General features: G+C 46.3%; 2 protein-coding genes across 10 annotated transcripts in view; both read right to left on the reverse strand.

The window, feature by feature from the left end:
* Positions 1-78: 78 nt before the first annotated feature.
* On the reverse strand, positions 79-12,808 carry LOC114043162 (threonine--tRNA ligase, mitochondrial-like). 5 transcript variants are annotated; one of them, XM_027862157.1, is made up of 18 exons: positions 12,722-12,808; positions 12,400-12,596; positions 11,709-11,832; positions 9,896-10,020; positions 9,108-9,225; positions 8,906-8,970; positions 8,586-8,664; positions 5,631-5,780; positions 5,353-5,451; positions 4,883-5,100; positions 4,176-4,338; positions 3,761-3,898; positions 3,494-3,571; positions 3,091-3,191; positions 2,706-2,807; positions 2,262-2,334; positions 1,628-1,742; positions 79-511 (listed from the first exon to the last, which is right to left on the reverse strand). In XM_027862157.1, the coding sequence occupies exons 1-18, from the start codon at positions 12,779-12,781 to the stop codon at positions 363-365; spliced, it is 2,154 nt and encodes a 717-aa protein (XP_027717958.1). In that variant the 5' UTR covers positions 12,782-12,808; the 3' UTR covers positions 79-362. The 5 variants fall into 5 exon arrangements, with proteins under 5 accessions (XP_027717958.1, XP_027717961.1, XP_027717960.1 ...); XM_027862160.1 differs by lacking the exons at positions 12,400-12,596; positions 12,722-12,808 and adding an exon at positions 12,237-12,393; XM_027862159.1 differs by lacking the exon at positions 79-511 and having other exon boundaries at positions 2,706-2,803.
* A 507-nt stretch (positions 12,809-13,315) lies between these two features.
* The window catches only part of LOC114043160 (regulation of nuclear pre-mRNA domain-containing protein 2), a 91,208-nt gene continuing 86,089 nt past the window's right edge, over positions 13,316-18,434 (reverse strand). For 2 of the 5 annotated variants that reach the window (XM_027862151.1, XM_027862150.1), the window contains one exon: positions 13,316-13,571. In XM_027862151.1, coding sequence (XP_027717952.1) covers positions 13,442-13,571 — 130 coding nt within the window. In that variant the 3' untranslated portion in view covers positions 13,316-13,441. Of the gene's footprint in view, positions 13,572-17,816; positions 18,000-18,434 lie in introns of those variants that run through there. The other 3 variants (XR_003569066.1, XM_027862153.1, XM_027862154.1) reach the window with 3 other exon arrangements.

Here is an 18,434-nt window from a genome sequence, read left to right on the forward strand (position 1 = left end):
CCTCCGGGGCCAATAGGAGAGAGGAGCCTTTCCCCATTTCTTTTACCCCCAGGGCTGGCTGGGACCGCGGCAGACAACTGGAGGTTCAAGTTTTTATTTTCGTTCTTATTCTCTTCCACACTTTTCCCTCACTAGACCACACATTCCTCCTCTGGGAATGTCAAACCCAGGATGCTGGTCTTTCAGAGCAGAGAAGGGATGCTCTCGGTACCTCTTCCCACCAGCTCTAGCAGAGTTCCAGGGAAAACACCACAACGTTTTCCACTGGGAAGGACATCTCTGTTCCATTCTTTCTCCCACCATTCCTGAGGGAGGGCAGTGGCTCAGTCCCAAAGTCCCTCTACTCGTACTCATGATGTGACTCAAAATATTTCTTCAGCATTGTGGACCCTGGCATCCTGCAGCTCTCGAAGCCGACCGACTGCCTCTGTGACATCCCACTCTCCAAGCTGGCGACCGTCTCTGGTTCGAATGTTTACTGTCCTCTGACTTTGTTCTCTGGGACCCACCACTATTGGGAAAGGAAAAGACAAGGTAGGTGCAAGACAGGATGAAGCCGCATTGGTCCACTTGGGGTTCTGGGAGAGATCAGGCTCCCTGAAAATGCTTGTGGCAGAGGAGGAAGAGAGTTATATTTAGCTGTGCCCCTGGCGCCCAAGCCTTCAGCTGGGGAGGAGGGGAGGCTGAGATAAGAAGTAACAGTTCCTTCCCTTTCCTTTCCAGCTTCCCCACCCTATTATCGTTTCCAGCCAGGAATCCAGGGCTAGCGTTTGCAGTCTGCAAGAGACTGACAAAGAGAGATGAGAGAATGTCACAAACAACCCAGGACACAGATCCAGGCAGACTATGGCAGAAACGAAAACAAACAGGTAAACACACACACACACACACACACACACACACACACACACACACACACACACACACACACACACACACACACACACACTTTCTCTCTCTCTCTCTCTCTCTCTCTCTCTCTCTCTCTCTCTCTCTCTCTCACACTCGGAAGCTAGATGTTGGTGGGGACAGTCAAAAGCAAACCAGGGGAGGAATGTTTGTTTTCTACTTCTAAACATCTTGCACAAATGGCGACACCAAGGCCCTAACAAGATCACAGACCCTTGACATTAGTGATCTCATTTGAGCTTCACCACAGCCCTGTGAGGGAGCTTCATGTCCCCATTTTCCAGAAATGGAGACTCTTGGTCACTTGCCCATGTCACACAATCCTCAGATTTCTGAGGCAGGATTCAAACCCAGGTCCTCTTGAGTAGTGACTTATCCACTAGGCTACAGGTGATACTCCCTGCCCCAGAATGTGTCATCTGTGCCTCCATTCCCCAGGGCTCTTGTCCAGGATAAACAAGCAAAGACAATTACTTTAATAGCCCCATTAATCTTTCTTGTCCCTTTTTTTCTAAAGCTAAAAAAAAACCCAATTGGTTCCAGAGGTAAAGGAAGCTGGGTGGGAGAAGATGGAAACAGGCAGGGAAGCCTGGGCACTGGTATCAAAGCAGCTGTGTTCCAAGGAGATGATGAGCCTCAGAGAGTTTGAATGAGCTGACAGAAGTAAATTGGAGAGAACATCCAAGAACAGTTCTGCTCCCCATCTGGAACCACTCACCAAATTGGAAGTTATACTGGGAAAGCTGGGCACGCCGTACTCTCCGGCTGAGGGTCAGGCTTGGGTCCTTATCTAAGTCACCCGCCAGGCCTGCGGCCTGCAGGGCTCCCTGCACCTGGGTGAAGATTTGGGAGGAGACAATGAGAGGATGACTGGAAGGCAAAGGGCCTGCAAAGCCCAGCTGGGGACCTCGTATTTTTCCTCTTCGTGAACCTGACTGGACGACTAGCTCTTCACTCGGCGAGGCCTCCATCTCCAACACCCATCTCCAAGCAGTCACAAAATCTATTCCCAATGCCTACAATCCATTCCCTCATCTCTGACTCTCTCAAAACTTTTCTACCAAGATTCATGTGTCTCTTCTTTAGGAAGCCTTCCCTACTCCCCGAGGTAATGCTCCTTCCCTTTACTAATTCCCTTCTAAAGATCTGGTAGATGCTGTATTCCCCCAACAGAATGTAAGCTCTTTGAGGGCAGGGACCATTTGTGTTTGTCTTTGTAACCTCACTCCACACTTAGTAGGTGCTTAAAAGATTTCTTGAACACTTTGCCTTTCTCTCACACCTTCAATGGGTTCTCAGTTCTGGCCCCTTCCAAGCCCTAGCCCCAAGCTCCCTCCAGATCCCCCTCTCACCTCCCATGCATAACCCTCTTGCTCAACTGCCACGGGGATGACCAGAGCCTGGAGTGGAGACAGCCACAGTGGCCTGGGGTTGAGGGGAGAAACAGCGCAGAGTTACCCCTCCACAAGAATGGAATGGGGTCAATAAAGCCTGGGAAGAGAGACGTAATGAGAAAAGGGTGGTGAAAGAGTTTAGAGACTGGGGCTCGGTGTATCTGAGAGTTTCAAAGGATCACTGATTTACAGCTAGAAGGACCCTCGGAGGCCCCCACCCCCTTTTCCCATTCTACAGATAAAGACCCTGAGACAAAGTTGAATAACTCGCCTAGGGTCACACAGCCAGTAAACATAGGAAGTGAGATTTGCACCCAGGCCTTCCTATCTGCCCGGCCCCATCACAGCGCCTCCGGCAGGACAGAATGACAGAGGTCAGAAATTAGGGATCAGTGGTCTTACCATTTGCCTCCATAGTTCTCAGCCAGCACCCCCAACATTCTTTCCACTGAGCCCAGCACTGCTCGGTGAATAAGGACTGGGCGCTCCGGGACCCCCGTCTGCCTTAATGGGTGGGAAGGAGAATGTCAGAAACCGCAACACTCCAACCTTCTTCCCCTCTCCCAGGCCCAGGAAAGCCAGAGAAAGCTCCCCACAAGGCAGAAGTGGGGGAGAGCACCTTGAACAGCTGACACTTAATGAACGTGGGTCAAACTGAACTGTTTCTCATACACAATATTGATTTCCGGTAAACAGAACCAAGTGGCAGAGGAGAAAGACACTGTGTCCCATGGGACGGATGCCGAGGAGTACCACGAAGAGATACGGAGTGGGGAAACCTCCATACCCCACATATTGGAGGCCGAATCTCAAAGGCAGCTGGAAGTCAAGCTGTATTGTCCCGCACTGATGGGGTCTTCCCAGGGCATCCTGGATATGAACATCAATCTGGAGGAAGACAGTCCAGTACATGGGGTTAGTGAGAACCAGGGGCCTCGATAACTCCAACCCTTGGATCGTGTATCTGGACCTGAAAGGGACATCGGGCCATGTAGTCCAACCCCTTCATTTCAGAGAGGAGGAGACTGAAGATGAGGGAGATTATGTGACTTGCCCAAGGTCACACAGATTTCTGGGGGAGGATTTAAATCCAGGTCCTCTGACTATGACACAGGCAGTGGTTTGACCCTATGCTCCACCTGTCCCAACTCCCTAGCATGTCCCTTCATCCATCCACGTGTGCAGCTTACCTTGGGTCCATAAAATGCACCATCTCCAGGGTTCAGCTCCCAGGGCTCCCCAAACTCACCTAGGGCTTGCTGAAGGATCTACAGGATGGCAGAATGATGTCACTCTGGAATTCTATATTCAAGAAGTCTCACCCATTTTTCTCCCGCCTAGGAAGCAATGCTCTCTCCTCCCAGACAAACTCAGAAGGTGCCAGGACAGCTAATTCTTCCCCACCAACCCCATGGAGGTTTGTGGCTGCTGTTCTCACTGTCCCCTCCACTACTAACCTCTTCAGCCTTGTCCCAAAGGTAGGACTCCCCTAGGAAAGAAGACGGCCTAGTCGACAGCACCAGATGAAAGGAGAAGCCAAGGACCGTGTAGACAGAGCGAAGGAAATCAAGGCATCCTTGGATCTCAGACTCTAGCTGTGGGACAGGGAGACATGGGGAGGTGGAAGTTTGGTTGAGGGACTGGGGAGGTGTTAATGTCCAAGGGCCATGCTGAAAAGGAGGGACTGGAGGAGAAATAAGAGTGGAAGAGAGTGACCTTCAGGGTCACAGGGAATGGACAGGTATGTATGTAGGTACCTACAAAACTGAGATAATGTGGTGCTTCAAAGGGCACACGTGAGAGGGTAAATGAGTTAGTGGTAGCGGTGTTAGAAGCTTGTGGACAGTCATGCAAAGGAGGTGCAGGGATAACCTGATCTGGAGCACAGAAGATATGAGCATCATCCTGCTGGAACCTACGAAGTCGAGTCAGGCCCCCTAGACTCCCGGAGGCCTCGGTTCGGTGCAGGGCCCCAAAATCCGCCAGCCGCAGAGGCAGCTCCCGCCAGGACCGGGGGCGGTGTGAAAATATCAGGCTGGGTACGGCGGAGAAGAGGGCAGTGAGTCAACTCCTCTGACTTCCAGCCTCAAAGGAATGCTGGAGTCTGCCTCTCTGCCCCTGGAATGTCCTGTTGGCTCTTCTCTACCCATCCCCCATCCATCAAGACTGGGTTCAAAACTGAACTGCCCGAGTTCCCCGCCTGGCTAACGGCTCGCTCCTCCACCCCATGGGCCATCAGCGTTTATACGCTTCACTTTGTATTCCACTGGTTTCTACCTGTTGACGACTCTGTAACTGTTATGTCATTTAATGTGCGGTATCCTACCACCAGCTAGACAAGAATCTGGTGTCCTGACTCCACTACTCTGCAGCCACCAGTGTAGTGGAGGAGCTCTGTAAATGTTCGCCATTTTGCTAGTCGTACAAAGCGAGGGCTGGAAGGCACATTGGAGAACATGTAGTCTAACTGCTTCATTTTCCCAAGGTCGCACAGCTAGTTAACGGCAGAGGCAGGACCCCTAGTACCCAGGCCTCCTGACTCTCTTTCTAATAGCTCATTCGTAGCTATGCCAGCTCACCAGTGTGCAGGGCAGTTCATGGGCTTGAGAGCCAGCATGCCTCTCGGCTGGTTAGCGGAATGGTCATTTTGGCAATCAGCAGGCCCATCAGACTCTGGAGGCCGAAGAACAAACATGTCTTCGCTATAATGCTCCCAGTGTCCTGACTGCTCCCATAGCCTTGTAGAGAAGAGTGTTGGGGTCCTCACTTCTGAGAACCCTCGACGGGCATACTCATTCTGGAGGAGACAGGAGAAAATGAGAGCTCCCCGTCCCTCAGACCCCTAATCTAAGCCTTACATGATCAAAGCTCTTAGAGCACGTTCTCTTTTCCATGCTTTCTACCCCTTGATGCCCGATCCACCGCACATACACACATCGATACATTGTCCCTATCTGTTCTAGCTCCCTCAAAGGTGACTATCAGTTCTCTCCTAAGTGATCCCCCCTTTTCCTTGGCTTTTTCCCCTCAAGGTTCTGGTCCCACATACCCTGATGAAAGTCATCAGCGCATTATATACTCTTGTCCCTCGTGGCAGGAAAAAGCAGCTTCCAGGGCTCAGCTCATGGAAGAAGAAAAGCTCCTGGTCCTGGAGATCCACAAGCTGGGTCAGGGGTAGCCAGGGATCTCAGCTCCTCAGAGCTCCCTAGTCCCTGTTCAGTCCCAAGCCAGGCATTCCCTTCCTTCCAGTGAGATCAATCCTTTCTTCCCAGGGTCCAAACCGAGCCCCACTTCATGCCCTGGCCCTGGGGCCCAACACTGCCATACTTTCCCAATGCGTCTGTGGTCCTTTGCTGCTGCCTCTTCCCTCTGTTTCTCCCAGGCTCTCAGCCCCTCAACGGTGGGGAAGGAAATGCCATACACTCTCTGCAATGGCTCTTCAGCTCCTGAAGACCCCACCCATGAGGAAGATGAGTTCTGAGGGAGACACAGGAAACGGAAGGTGGAAGGGGCCCCGGAACAACCTCCACTGGGTGCCTGCCGGTGACGTGGGGTGCCAGCAAGTTGTCTCCAATTGCCCACAAAAGCCTATCTTGCCCTAACTCTAATTTTCCCTATCCCCATCAGCAGTGAGATGCCACCTTTCTGCTGGCTCCCAATGATTAGATCCTTAGGATTCATGTTCAATTCCTTTCTTTTGCATCCACAATTTGGTCTGAATTCCACTTCCTGTTCTGTTTTCCCTGTCACTGACACAAGGCCAAGCCTGCCCCTTCTTTCACTTATTTCCTAGGTGATGTCCCCTCGTCCCCTTCGTCGATCCTCCATCTAGGCCTCCTCAATCTCTCTCCCAGCCACCTGTGCCTGCTTAGATTACCATAAACGCCAGTCAGGAGTTGAACCTTCCTTCCATTTATCTCCCAGAATTACTAGTTTTCTAGCTATAACACACCCCACTGTCTTGCATATGAAAGTCAGCATCATGGTTGGGCTTCTATTGCTATCGATGGTGAATGTCTTCAAGCACCTTGCATTTCAAAAGTACTTTTAATGATTGTTCAAAGCACTTTTTACATATATTTACATGTAAATCATATATATTTACATGTGATTTACATATAACCTATTATATGTAGTTCATGTGTAATTTATTTCATCGTATCTATAGTTATCTCTAAAAAGTGGTCACATAAAGCAGAAAAGAGAAATTTAAGTCACTAAGAGTCAAGGGAATGGCCCCAAGGTCAGAGTGAGCTAATCAGGCCTAGAATCCCGATTCTTCTTCTGACTCTTGGTCCTGGATTCTTTCTCCATTTGGGGATATTTGGACCTGGGCTCTGTTTTAGCAAGGTAGAGTTAAGGCTCTACGTTTCACTTTCCCAAGCAGCTGAGCCTTCACCTAGCGCACTCCTCTAAAGCCAGAAGCCCATTCCCCTCCTCTCTGCCAGCTGTGTCTAACAGGGGTGGAGAACTTGCGACCTCGAGACCCCATGTGATGCTCTGGGTCCTCAGGTGCAGCTCTCTGACTGAACTCAAACTTCACAGAACAAATCCTTTTATTAAGGAGCAGGTTCCCCACCGCTGGACCCTTCCTGATCCTTATTCTGTCCCTGGCTCAGAGAAGCTTTTCTAGAACTCCCCCTCCAGCTTCTGCTCATTTACACTCTAGCCTTTCCCTTCACCACATACAGCAAAGTGGTCTGGTCTTATTTCTTTTTCTATTTTTTGAAAATATTTGCATTAATAAATGTCAGTACACGGAATGTCATAACTCTTCAGTTTTCCCCTCTTAAATCTCCATTAGAATTGTCTATTCCTATTTACTTTTCTGATGTGCTAATAGTGTGTACTCTAGTCTCACTTTTTTTTCTCTCCCAATCTGCATTATTTCATGTAGGTCTTTCTCTAGTTCTCCTAATTCTTCATAGATGCTGATATTAATTGCATTACAGAATTCCATTACATCAATATACCACAATTTATTTAAGCCCTCTTCCACCACTCAGGTTGCTTCCATTTTTTTTGGCAATAGCAAATAATGAATCCATGAAAATCTTTGAACAGCCATAATAAAAGACCCTAACAACCCTCAGAGAGTATATTGCTATCAATGGAATTATTATTCAATCAGAAGTATAATTACTTTTGTAACTTTTACTGTGTACTGCCAAGTTATTTTCTAAAACAATTCTGCAAGTCTGGAATTCACTAACGATGGATGAATGTACTTTTGCCCCACTCCCAAAAGCACCGATTTTGCTACTTTTAATTATTTTAACCAATTTGATTTAAAAAGAACTTACAAAATTGGCTTAATCTACATTTCTCTGATTATTAGAAAACATGAACAATATTTCAAGTTTTCTTGTATTGATACCTTTTGTTTTTACATCACTCTTATTTCTGAATATATCCAGTACTTCCTTCTGTCCTAAATATATTATTTTTTAAAAAAGGGAAAGATAGCAATTTGGCAAAAATAACCAAGATATACACTCAAATCTGATAGGCAAAGAAGGCAGGCATATTTTCCCTCCTCTTCTACGGTGCCAAACTTACATTATTACGTAGTGTTTGGTTTTGAAATTTTGTTTCTTTTGAAACTGTAGTCAATTTGTATTCCCTGCCCTGGTTTTCCTTGCTTTAATCTGCGGTTCTCTGAATTCTTCATATTCATCATTTCTTATGGCAAAAAGTTAGTTTTAAAGGACCTTCTTCCTTTAAAAATTCTTTATTATGAGAGGAAGTGTGTTGTAATGGATAAAAAGCTGGCCTTGGAGTCAGGAAAACTTGGGCTCAAGTCCTGCCTCTGACACATACCACGTGTCAGCCCAAGGTAAGTCACCTAACCTCTCAGGCTCCAAGGCAGCTCTCTTGGACTCTACGTTTCACTGACCCTGGTGGGGTTTCCTCATATGGAAGCTCCCTTTGTCAATAAAATCACAGGCCTAAACTCCATCCTTTCCCTTATCCCTGTTAATAAAAGGGATGATTCTGGAAGGGCTTGGGGATGATGGTTACAGTAGATATACATGTGGGTGACAAAAAAACCAAGACATCAATAAAAATTTATCTTAAGTTTATCTGATTTCGACATAGGTTATATCTATCATATATCACATTTCCCCAATTCACTATTATTTAAGTTACACTGTATAAACTTTATTTTTTATGTAATAAGCACATCCATATTGTCCCCAGGATAGTGGTTCACTATTCCCTTCTCCCCTCCCCAATAGAGCGAACAGAGAAAACCCGTTTTCCCCTCCTCCTTTCACTGACCGTCAGGAGCTTTAGCACACCAATCTGTCCTGTGTGTCGCAGGTGGGGGCCCTTGCAAAGGTCAACTGATGTGCCACATCTGGGAGAAGGAAGGGGGTGAAAGGATCAGCATCCCATATGTTTGACCCTCTAGTTTTCTTCTTTTCACAGCTTCCAGGCACTGAGGAAAGGTTGCCTGGTGACTGAGGAAGATATGGGAAACAAAACCAGCCCCTGGACCTACTGCTATGTCTTTTACTGTGGCAGAAGTGGACTTTTCTTCTAACAAAAAGAATAAACTTTTAACTACCCCTGGTCTCCACCACTTGTGTTCTTCTTACCCATACACTGTTGCAGTTGGCTCCTTTACTTTATCTTCAATCAGCTGAAGCTTAAAAGGGTTGTCCTGGGTGAGATGAAGTCAGAGGTGATATGTTATTGAGAGGAAGAAGACATTTTTTCCCTTGGGCCAAACTGATGTGGGAGAGTGCTGTTGTCTTCTCTGCTTGCCCTTGGCTCTCAGTGTCCCTGACCCCTTCTGACCTTAAAGAGCTGACAAAGCTGCTCCCGAGAGGCCTCCAGCCGCCGGAAAGGGTGAGCAGCAGCCACGATCTTCTGACATGCCTGCTCTAAACTGGGCAGCTCTGAGCCCCGCACTGTCCTAGAAAAAGAATTGGTTAATCTACACAAGAGAGGGACCTCTCCCCGTGTGCAGAACCAGCAATGGGCAGTGGGAGGGAGATCCCAGAGGAAAGAAGAGACACAGATGCTGTCTCTAAGTGATCTCTTAGAACCATTGAGGGAGACAAGACCCATTTGGAGAAGACAGAGGGACAGATACAGAGGCTATTGTGGGAGAGGGAGTAAGAAACGTAGAGAAAGACATAGTACAGAGAGTCCAGCTGAGTAAAGTTAAGGGCAATTAGCACTAAGGAGAATGGTCAGGAGAGGTTAAGCAGGTAAGGCCTAAAGGAACTGTAGATGAGAAAATCTGAAAGGAGAGGTGGATCACGAATTATAAGAAGTGAAGGGAAATCTGAGACCTGGGGATTAGGGTAAAGAATATCATTCCTTTCTCTCATTCTATGCTTGACAAATAAAACACATTTTTCACTCAAATTCCACTCTCTCAATGAAAAACAGAAAGCCAGGGGAAGCAGCACAGAGCACAGAGGAACATGGGGCCCATTCTAAAGAATCTTAACCTAGTCACTCTGCATTCTCCAAAATGAACTGCTCTACCTCCAAAAAGTGCTTACTGGTGGAAATAAAACAAAACAAACCCACCAACTCCTTTTGCTCTTATCCTCCCCTAACTCTTCTCCACTTACCGATTCCCTCCGAGGGATATGTCATGGTAGAATCCACCAAGGGTGCTGGGGCCACGGCAGAGGAGGGCACCCAGAAGATGTTCAGCAGCTGCCCCGAGAACATGGGCACTGGAATGCCAGAACAACTGGAGTCAAGAGAAAGGAGTCATCAGTATATTTCCCTCCAAACCTCCTGACCTTTAACCTTCTACATTTAATTAGCTCTTCTCTTTCTTAACCTCAGGTAACCTGGCAGGGCTGTAGTGGGGTGGAAGGAGATTAGACTTCAGGAATAAGGCAGATATGTAAGATGTCAGAGCTAGAGGGACCTCAAAGATTTTCTAGTTCAACCCCCTAATTTTATAGGTGAGGACAATGAGGCCCAGAGAAGGCCCAAAGTCAAACAACTACTTACTGGAAGAATCTGGACTAGAACACACATCTCCTGGCTCTCTGTCTAGTCCCATTTCTACTATCCACTCTGCTTCCTCCAGCAGTCATGGATATATAAAAAGAGGGTATAAGGTAAAGAAAGAATTATAGGTTTCCTTCTTTGTTCCACAGCATAATATACTCCCATCTATGTGAACCATTAATTAGGCGTACAACTCCATTTGTCTTTTGGTAACCCCATGTTAAACTTGCTTCTTAGGAAGGCCCTCAGGCAGGGCTCTATCTTAGTATCTTAACTTTCTTCTTCAGCACCAAAAATACAGAAATCTCTCTTGGTCTTCCTACCCTCCTCTCTTCCTCCCCCCAAATATCTCAGTGACAGTGGATTATATTTGAGTTAGATTAAAGTCAGCCTGCCTTAGCTGAGCAAACTAGGATAGGGGAAGGTGGAAGGCAGTCTGGCTGTGGGACAGACATGGTGCAGAAGAAAGCTCAGAGGACTGGAGCTAAGAGGTGAGCTCAGATCCTGGCTCAGCCCCTTGGTAACTGTATAACTTCGAGTAAATCACAGGAATGCTGAGCCTTAGTTTCCTCATTTGTAAAAGGAAAGGCCTAGACTACATAACCCTATATCTAAGACTCTGAGGGTGAGTGGAGAAGGCCAGTACACTTTTAAAGATGTATTTCAGATACTCCTCAAAGTAGTTACATGGGTTTAATGTCTTTACAATGTTGTGGGCCATCTGTCCTCTCTATCAGTATACCTGGATACTGTATTCAGGGGGAGGGGGGGAGGTCTGGATTTTGGGCAAGACACTTGAGCAGTCTGAGTCTTAGTTTTCCCATCTGTAAAAGGGACATTGTAATACTTAGCTGGACTCAACATGATGATTGTAGAAATCAAGTGAACCAGGGAACTATATAAAGTCTACGTAATTTCTTCTATTCAACACCCAACATAAACAGGTAAATAATCAACCTTAAAGGAAATGGAAAAAGCACTGGATTTGAGGTAAGGAGAAGATTCCATTGTGAGGATTAAATGAATATATATAAACCACATGACAAACTTTAAAGGGCTATATATGAATGTCAGCTATCAAATTAACAAGCTTGAAAGGCTTTGACTATGAACTTGGCGATGGACAAAATTCAACTCAGCTAAATCTGAACAGACTGCGTTAGCTGAATGTGGAAGAATATTTTTGGGCATAGCAATTCACAAAGTCTGTCTAGAAGGTGCAGAAGAGCTTCCATCTGCTTAGTAATGATAATAAAAGAAATCAAATGTTGGGGGTGGGGACAGGGTGGTATACAGCCATTCTCTTAGCCATATAGTTAAACTGAGGCAAATTAAAGTGCTAGGATTAGACTCAGGAATCCAGGTGGAATGTTTTCCAGCTCAGATGTCAACCTAACTTGGCTGTTGGGGGTCACTCACCGATTTTCCTTCAGGAGAATCAAAAGTCAGGAAGTCAAGGTCAGCGTCTCCCTCCAAGGGACGATCCATATCATAGGTGATTCCGTTTACTCGGGCAGCTACAGCAGTATCTGCCAAGGTAGGACTGGGATGGAGGGAGGGAAAGGGCAGGGTCAGGATTCCCACAGGGAGAGGGGTCAAATATTTTGTTCTATTCTGGAGATTAGGGTGCAGGAACACTGAACTTTGGAAGACTGCAACTTGCCATTTCACCCACAGAGAAGAAAACTAAGGAAGAAAGAATGAGATGAAAACAGAGAAATGGAAAATGTAATAGGAAAGGCTTTATAATAGAAGAATGGAAATCCAGGGCCAAGAAAGTACAATGGAATCTAGGCAGCTACATGGCCCTGTGGATGGGCCTGGAATCGGGGAGACCTGAGTTTGAATCTGGCCTCACTTACCAGCTGTGTGACCCTGGGCAAGTCACTTCACCTCCACCTGCCTCGGTTTCTTCATCTATAAAATGGGGATAATAATAGTACCTACCTCCCAGGATTGTGAGGATAGAGGGACGTAACAGTGCCTAGCCCCCAGCAGGCGTACGTGAAGGTCAGTTATTGTCATGGAAGGCCCTCTTCTGGGGGTCCTGCTTTACATAAAGCATAACACACCTCGGAGACGCTTTTAGTTGGGGGCAGCCGGCACGTACCTGATCCGCTGGGCTACCTGGTAGGGCGTGGTGCTCCAGGCCTCGCCGTCCACCCTCCGGCCTCCGGGAGCCAAGACCCGGATTGGCCGCCGCTCCCTCCGGGCCCTCTCCGCCGACCGCTCGGCCTGCGCGGCCCACAGCTCCTCAAAGACGCCCAACCTCTCCGCGAGCCAGTGGGGAAGGGCCGGCACCGGGGCCTGGGGGGAGAGCAGAGACGTGACGCTGGCGGGGCTTGGGGAGCCTGGGGGGAGGGGCTCCGGCCGCTGGACCCGGCGGGGCGGGGAGGTCGCCTGGGCTGGGGGGGAGGGGGTCCTGCACGCACCGTGTGTAACCCGCAGCCCGGAGCCCTCCGGATCCCGAGGGTCCGCCACGGCACACGCATGCTTGCGACCACCAAGCCGAGCTCGCACAGCCCTGCCCCGGAAACAGCTTTTGCCGGTCCCCTTCGTCTCCACCTGGCTTCCGGTCCTAGAGCGTCCTCGCCTATTGGCTAAGGAGACCGTCACTCAACTGTTCTGGGAACGCTTGAAAAGGCATACCCCAAGCAGCGCAGGGACCGCGGCCGAGGGTTCCGCCTGCCCGGACGGCCCGAGATGGAGCCCGGCTCTGAATCCCTCAGGCGTCCCAAGTGCAGCTTTGTGGGGGCCGAATCTGACTAACCCGACAACCTGGCACCTTGGGAAGTCGCCCAGAAGCATGCTCAGCCCCCTTTAACTTTAAATGAACGTGCAAATGAGCATGTGACAGAGAAGACCTCTAACACCTCACCATAGCATCCTCCTTCCTGGCTGCCTCTGCCTGCCCCCACCAAGGACAGCACAGCCTGGCTTTCAGCTCTCCTCCCCTTCCAGCCCCAGGCCGAGCTTCCCTCATCGCCTAGTCTTTCCTTCCCACACTAAATCTGGACACAGTGAACTAGGGCTAAATTTGTTTATTGAATTGGTCACAATGAAAATGAGGGTGAAGGGTCGTTTGGGGGAGGGATGACATGGAAGAATGATGACGGACCGTGGGTTGTGGAAGGAGAGTTTTCATTCAGAGGTTATTTATTCTGGGCTGCCACAGAGGTCACAGCTTCCTGAGGGACAGTGAGGGAGGAGTTGGAGTCTTTGGCCCGAGTCACAGATCCAGGACCCCAGATCTTGGCTCTGTCTTCTGACCTGCTGAACAGTCTGAAATGGAGAAAGAAAAAGCAGCATTGTGGGAAAGGTTATACAAGAGTGTGTGCATGCAGATCAAACACAATAGGGCTAAAATAATTCATATCAGGCAGAAGTCTTCACCTCTGTTTCAGCCAGTGGGGAAAATAGGAAAGGGTGTGTGGATAAGCATGATGACCTGAACTACTTATACCAACCACACTGCAAGATAATCATGTAGACCCAAGCTGTCTACACTGACAGTTCCTATTGGTTCATCAGTTACCAAATCTTGTTGATTCTACTTCCACAGTAACTTTCTTCTGTACCTTATTTTTAAAAATAATTTTTATTAATCACTTGTTTTCACATTGCCCGTTTCCCAACGTATTCCCTCCACTCACCTTTTTCCAGAGAGCAATCCCTTATAACAAAGAATAAGGGGAAGGTTTAGCAAAACTAATCAATATATCAAAAAAGTCTGACATTGTATAGCAATATGAGGTGCCTTCTCATCTCTTCTTTGGGGTCAACTTCTGTACCTATCTGTGGACTCAAAAGGCCACAATCCTACTTCAGACCCTCTTCACAAACCTGGAAAAATGCAATAACCTCCTATTTAATCTCCCTGCTTCTATCCTATCCCTTTCCAATCTGTCCTCTACTTAGCTGCCAAACTGATAGTTCTATGACACATCAGCTCCACTCTCAAAAACTGTCACACTACTCATTGTCTCTAGGATAAAATAGAAAATCTTCAACCTGTTGTCTTAAGTTCTCAACAATCTGGCTCTCTATTTTTTCCCAATGTTATTTCACATTACTTTCCTTTATGCCAGCTATTCCAAACTGGTGGGCTAGCTGCTCCCCCTCAACATCCCTCCTATTCTGCCTATGTCATTGTCTAAGTGGTTTTCCATGTCTAGCATGTTACTCCTACCTTTATACCAAAGTTATAGAGTCCCTAGCTTTCTTTAAAGTTTAACTCTGGTGCTTCCCTCCAGCACTTGGCCTTCCTCAGCTATTAACACTATCTTCCTCTTGTAATTACTTTGTATTTATCTGCATACAACTTGTATTGATTATACTTTAAGCTCCTTGAGGGCAAGGAAATTGGTATTCCTTGTGATTGGCACAGTGCCCTGCAAATAGCAAACACTTAGTAAAATTAAACTGAATCATTAAAATTGCTTTTCACAAAGCTTTGAGAAACGAGAAGGTTCTCTCAGGTCAATTCCACCTCTACCAAACTGACTAAGCTCTGAATCATCTAATTCCACAACCTTTGACTAGTGATTGGGACCAGCCTCAGCCCCAGGAAAGTAACCCCGTTAGTCTGGCTGGGATACATATACCCTCAGAGCTGAGGTTTCTTCATTCCTCCTGTCATTCAACATCTCTGTTCTTCAGTGTCATCTACTGACAACTGGAGAAAAAAGGTCAAATGGAGTTCCTTTTCCTTCCTGGGAGCCTTTCTTGAAGGCCAGAGGCCCAAAATCCAGAGGAGATTAGACACTAGATAGAAAATCCAAAAGGGATGTCTCACAAATGCTCTTCTATCAGACTAAGGATAGGAAAAAAAGAGAAGCATGGTGGATTGAGGCCATGGACAGAAAATCCCTACTAGTTTCATTTCTGGGAGATCACCAGCTCCTTCCCTTATTCAAGAGTGAAGAAGCATTTCTCCATTGCCAAAACCAGCAGCCAGATCCCTCCTGTCATGAAGCTTAGTACCCTCCTCATTTTCCAGGTACCTGAGAAAAAGGGAGGGTACAGTAGAATCTTCTACCAACACAAATGATCTGAATCCAATCTCTATTAGCACATATGCTCAAATTGAGCATAGCTCTTAATGAAGCACACTATTCATCAAAGACAATTGTTATGCTACTGACTTCAATTTCTGCCGAAGATGAACGAAGATGTGGCTGAAAGTACAATAGAAGTAATGGGGATTAAACCCCTCAAAGAAACTGGTTGATAGGAATCGAAGGCAAAAGGGTCCACCAAAGGGGATGTTAAGTCAGTTTTCCTAGACACCCCTTAGTAGGAAAGCATCTCACTTATTTTCCTAGAGAGTTAAGGTAATTTTTTTTTTCAGAGAGGGCAGGTGGGTGGATAGATTGACCGTTGGCCATCAGAAAATGCTAATTTTCTTTTTCAGGGTATCCCTTTCAGTGTTCTAAGACTTCAAAAGAAGTTGAGGATACTAAGTGGAATGAACCAAAGATAAAGGGGAAGCAAATGACAAGATTGTCAAGAAAGGATGGTGGGAAGGGCATGAAAAGAGAGCTTCCTATGTAGAGGTGGGCAAAGGGGCCAGGGGAGTGTACTTAACTTGAATTCATAGGCTTTCAATCTAGCAAAGTCCCTAGCCATCTTACCCCTCTAGGCAAGCTTTTTTGTTCATTAAGAACTTGGACCTCAAAAAGCACATTATTTGTCTTTGAGGCATATCTCTGATTCTAGTCCCTGAATGAGGAGAGCTGACAGCCCTGACATTAGAATCAAAGGAAAGGAAGAATGTGGGGCTTTCTTCTTTTCTGTCTGTTCTCAATGGATGAAGGGGGAACTTAGCCTACGTTCCATTCCTCAAGGGAAAACTGGATTTGCCAGAAGAGGAAGAATTTTTTTTTCAAATAATTCAGCAGGCCCCAGGAAAGGCCTTTTATTTGGTATGAAGTAGAACAGTTCTAGGGTAGACTGGTTTAGCCACTATCCTTTTGAGTCAAACACAATAAACCTTTTCTCGTTTACCTTGATCCCACCATCAGGAACTGCTAGTTCCTCCACCCATTCTATCAACTTTTGACGTCTAACTGGTAAAAGACAGCAGGAAACTGGATAAGACAGGATTAACAGACTGCTGTGTGGCAATAATCAGAAATGCCTGTTTGTAAGCAAGATCACATTCTGCAGCCCCACATACGATTCTTCAGATCCCCTTGGATGGGGGTGGGGCAAGGTGAGGGTGGCAAAGGGAGGAGCTAGAACATTTATTTTATCCTTCCCCATTTGCTTTCTTAAGAATTCTACTCGGGAGCGAAAAAAACAAAAAACAAAAAACGGGCTGTTTTGACTACCCATAACTTAGTAATGAGTGTCGCTCTCATAGTCCTGTCTATGCAGCCCCAGTGAGTTATTACTCAGCTATTGTGAACAATAGCAGCTGACTGGGCTTGTCTATGCAGTTACTCATTAGAAAGTATGAGAAACGCCCTAATACCAAAAGTTTGTTTAAGTCCTTCTAGAATATGTGATTGTAGCAATTTACAAGTTATTGAGCTTAAGCAAAAAGTAAACTGGGCAATTTTTTTCTTTAATGATGAGGTTAAGGGGAAGTGTTGACATAACATGAAAACTTAGGGCAGTGAACAGAATAAATTCCCTTTTCTGGAAGTGAGAAAGATGAACGGAATTTAAAAGAAAAAAAACTTAAGGGGATACTTGCGATGATTTGGGGACACTGCTATTTTTGAAGTGTCCAGTGACACACATGGGAACCTCAGGTAACCAAGACGAGTTTGTAACCTTCACCAGCCAGTGCCCTAATGGGGACGACCAGATGTTATTTTAACATCAGAGATTCTACTACACAGGGCTGGGGAGGAGGAAAGAGTTGAAGATTCTAAATGACAAAGAGCACTTGGCAAGGAAGCAACAAGAAATGTGTGGGGTATGCTGCATGTCCAAATAGCTCTCTGGCTGCAAACTAGTTTTGTGGAGTGTAGGTAACCACCTACACAGTCCGTATCAGGCCCCATTAAGAATTCTCCTCTGAGAACTACCTTTAACCTTCTACACCTATGATCCCTTCCTCTAAGTCGACTGTAAGAAGAATAAGTAGAAAATGTCCCTATCTGCTTTTCTTCTAAGCTTCCTTTCACCACAGAACTATTACTCTTCCATCAAAGCAAAGTGCCAGGAGGCAATGGGAAGGCAAAGAGAGATGATCAGCAAAAAATGTACCAAGGCCCCTTTGGATTAAGTAAACAACACTACAGAGGACAGCATTCTTTATTAAACTGGAAAACAAAAATGATACTCTGAAGGAACTGAAAAATAGGTGAAAGGCCTAGAGAAAAGGGATGTGTGGTGTGGAAAGGGAAAGAGACAGCGTAGTTTACAACAGAGGTGTCAAACTCAGACCACAAAACTCCAGAGCACAGCCTAAAAGAGATTAAAATGTAATTGGGAAAATTTTTCACAAAATAAATAAAAATACAACATAGATAATGCTAATTTGTCTTTTTTTTAAAGTATATATGTGGTCAGGACCTGTTTCTGTTTGAGTCTGACACCACTGGTCTACAACACCTCTTGTGTAGGTCCACAAGTGTGCACAACAAACATCTCTAAAGCAAAAGGAAATGCAACCCTGTCTTCAGAGACATATCCAGGCTTCCTTCTTCTGGTTTCGTGCTGTTGATTTCACCATTGGTCCTGGGAGTCATATGATGTCTGCTGGAAAAAAAGTAAGATTTTGACCACAAGCCAGCTCTTGGATAAGGTCAGCTGCTCTCCAGTCTCCTGCTTGCACTCACCAGAGAAAACCTGAGGGCTTTGCTCAGGCCCCAGAATCTCAAAGAAAAATGTCAAACCTTTAGAACTAGTTATTTTATTAAATGTCATCAATACACATTTCAAAGGATCTGCAGTTTCATTGGTGTTACCTTTAAATGCAGGTACTTTTGTTTTCCACACTGAACACGTGAGACTATCAATCCAACATATCTATTTTTAAGCTTAACAGGCACCCCACTCCCACCCTTACCCAACCCCCCCCCAAAAAGAGAAAGAAAAAAAAAGTAAAGCAGTCATTTACAGCAGTTTCAAAACAATAACAGCTGCAGCTTAACTCTGCATCAACCAGCAACTTCAGAATAGGACCAAGTC

Source organism: Vombatus ursinus, unplaced genomic scaffold (genome assembly GCF_900497805.2).
Source record: "Vombatus ursinus unplaced genomic scaffold, bare-nosed wombat genome assembly UNPS02014768.1, whole genome shotgun sequence".
NCBI lineage: Eukaryota > Metazoa > Chordata > Mammalia > Diprotodontia > Vombatidae > Vombatus > Vombatus ursinus.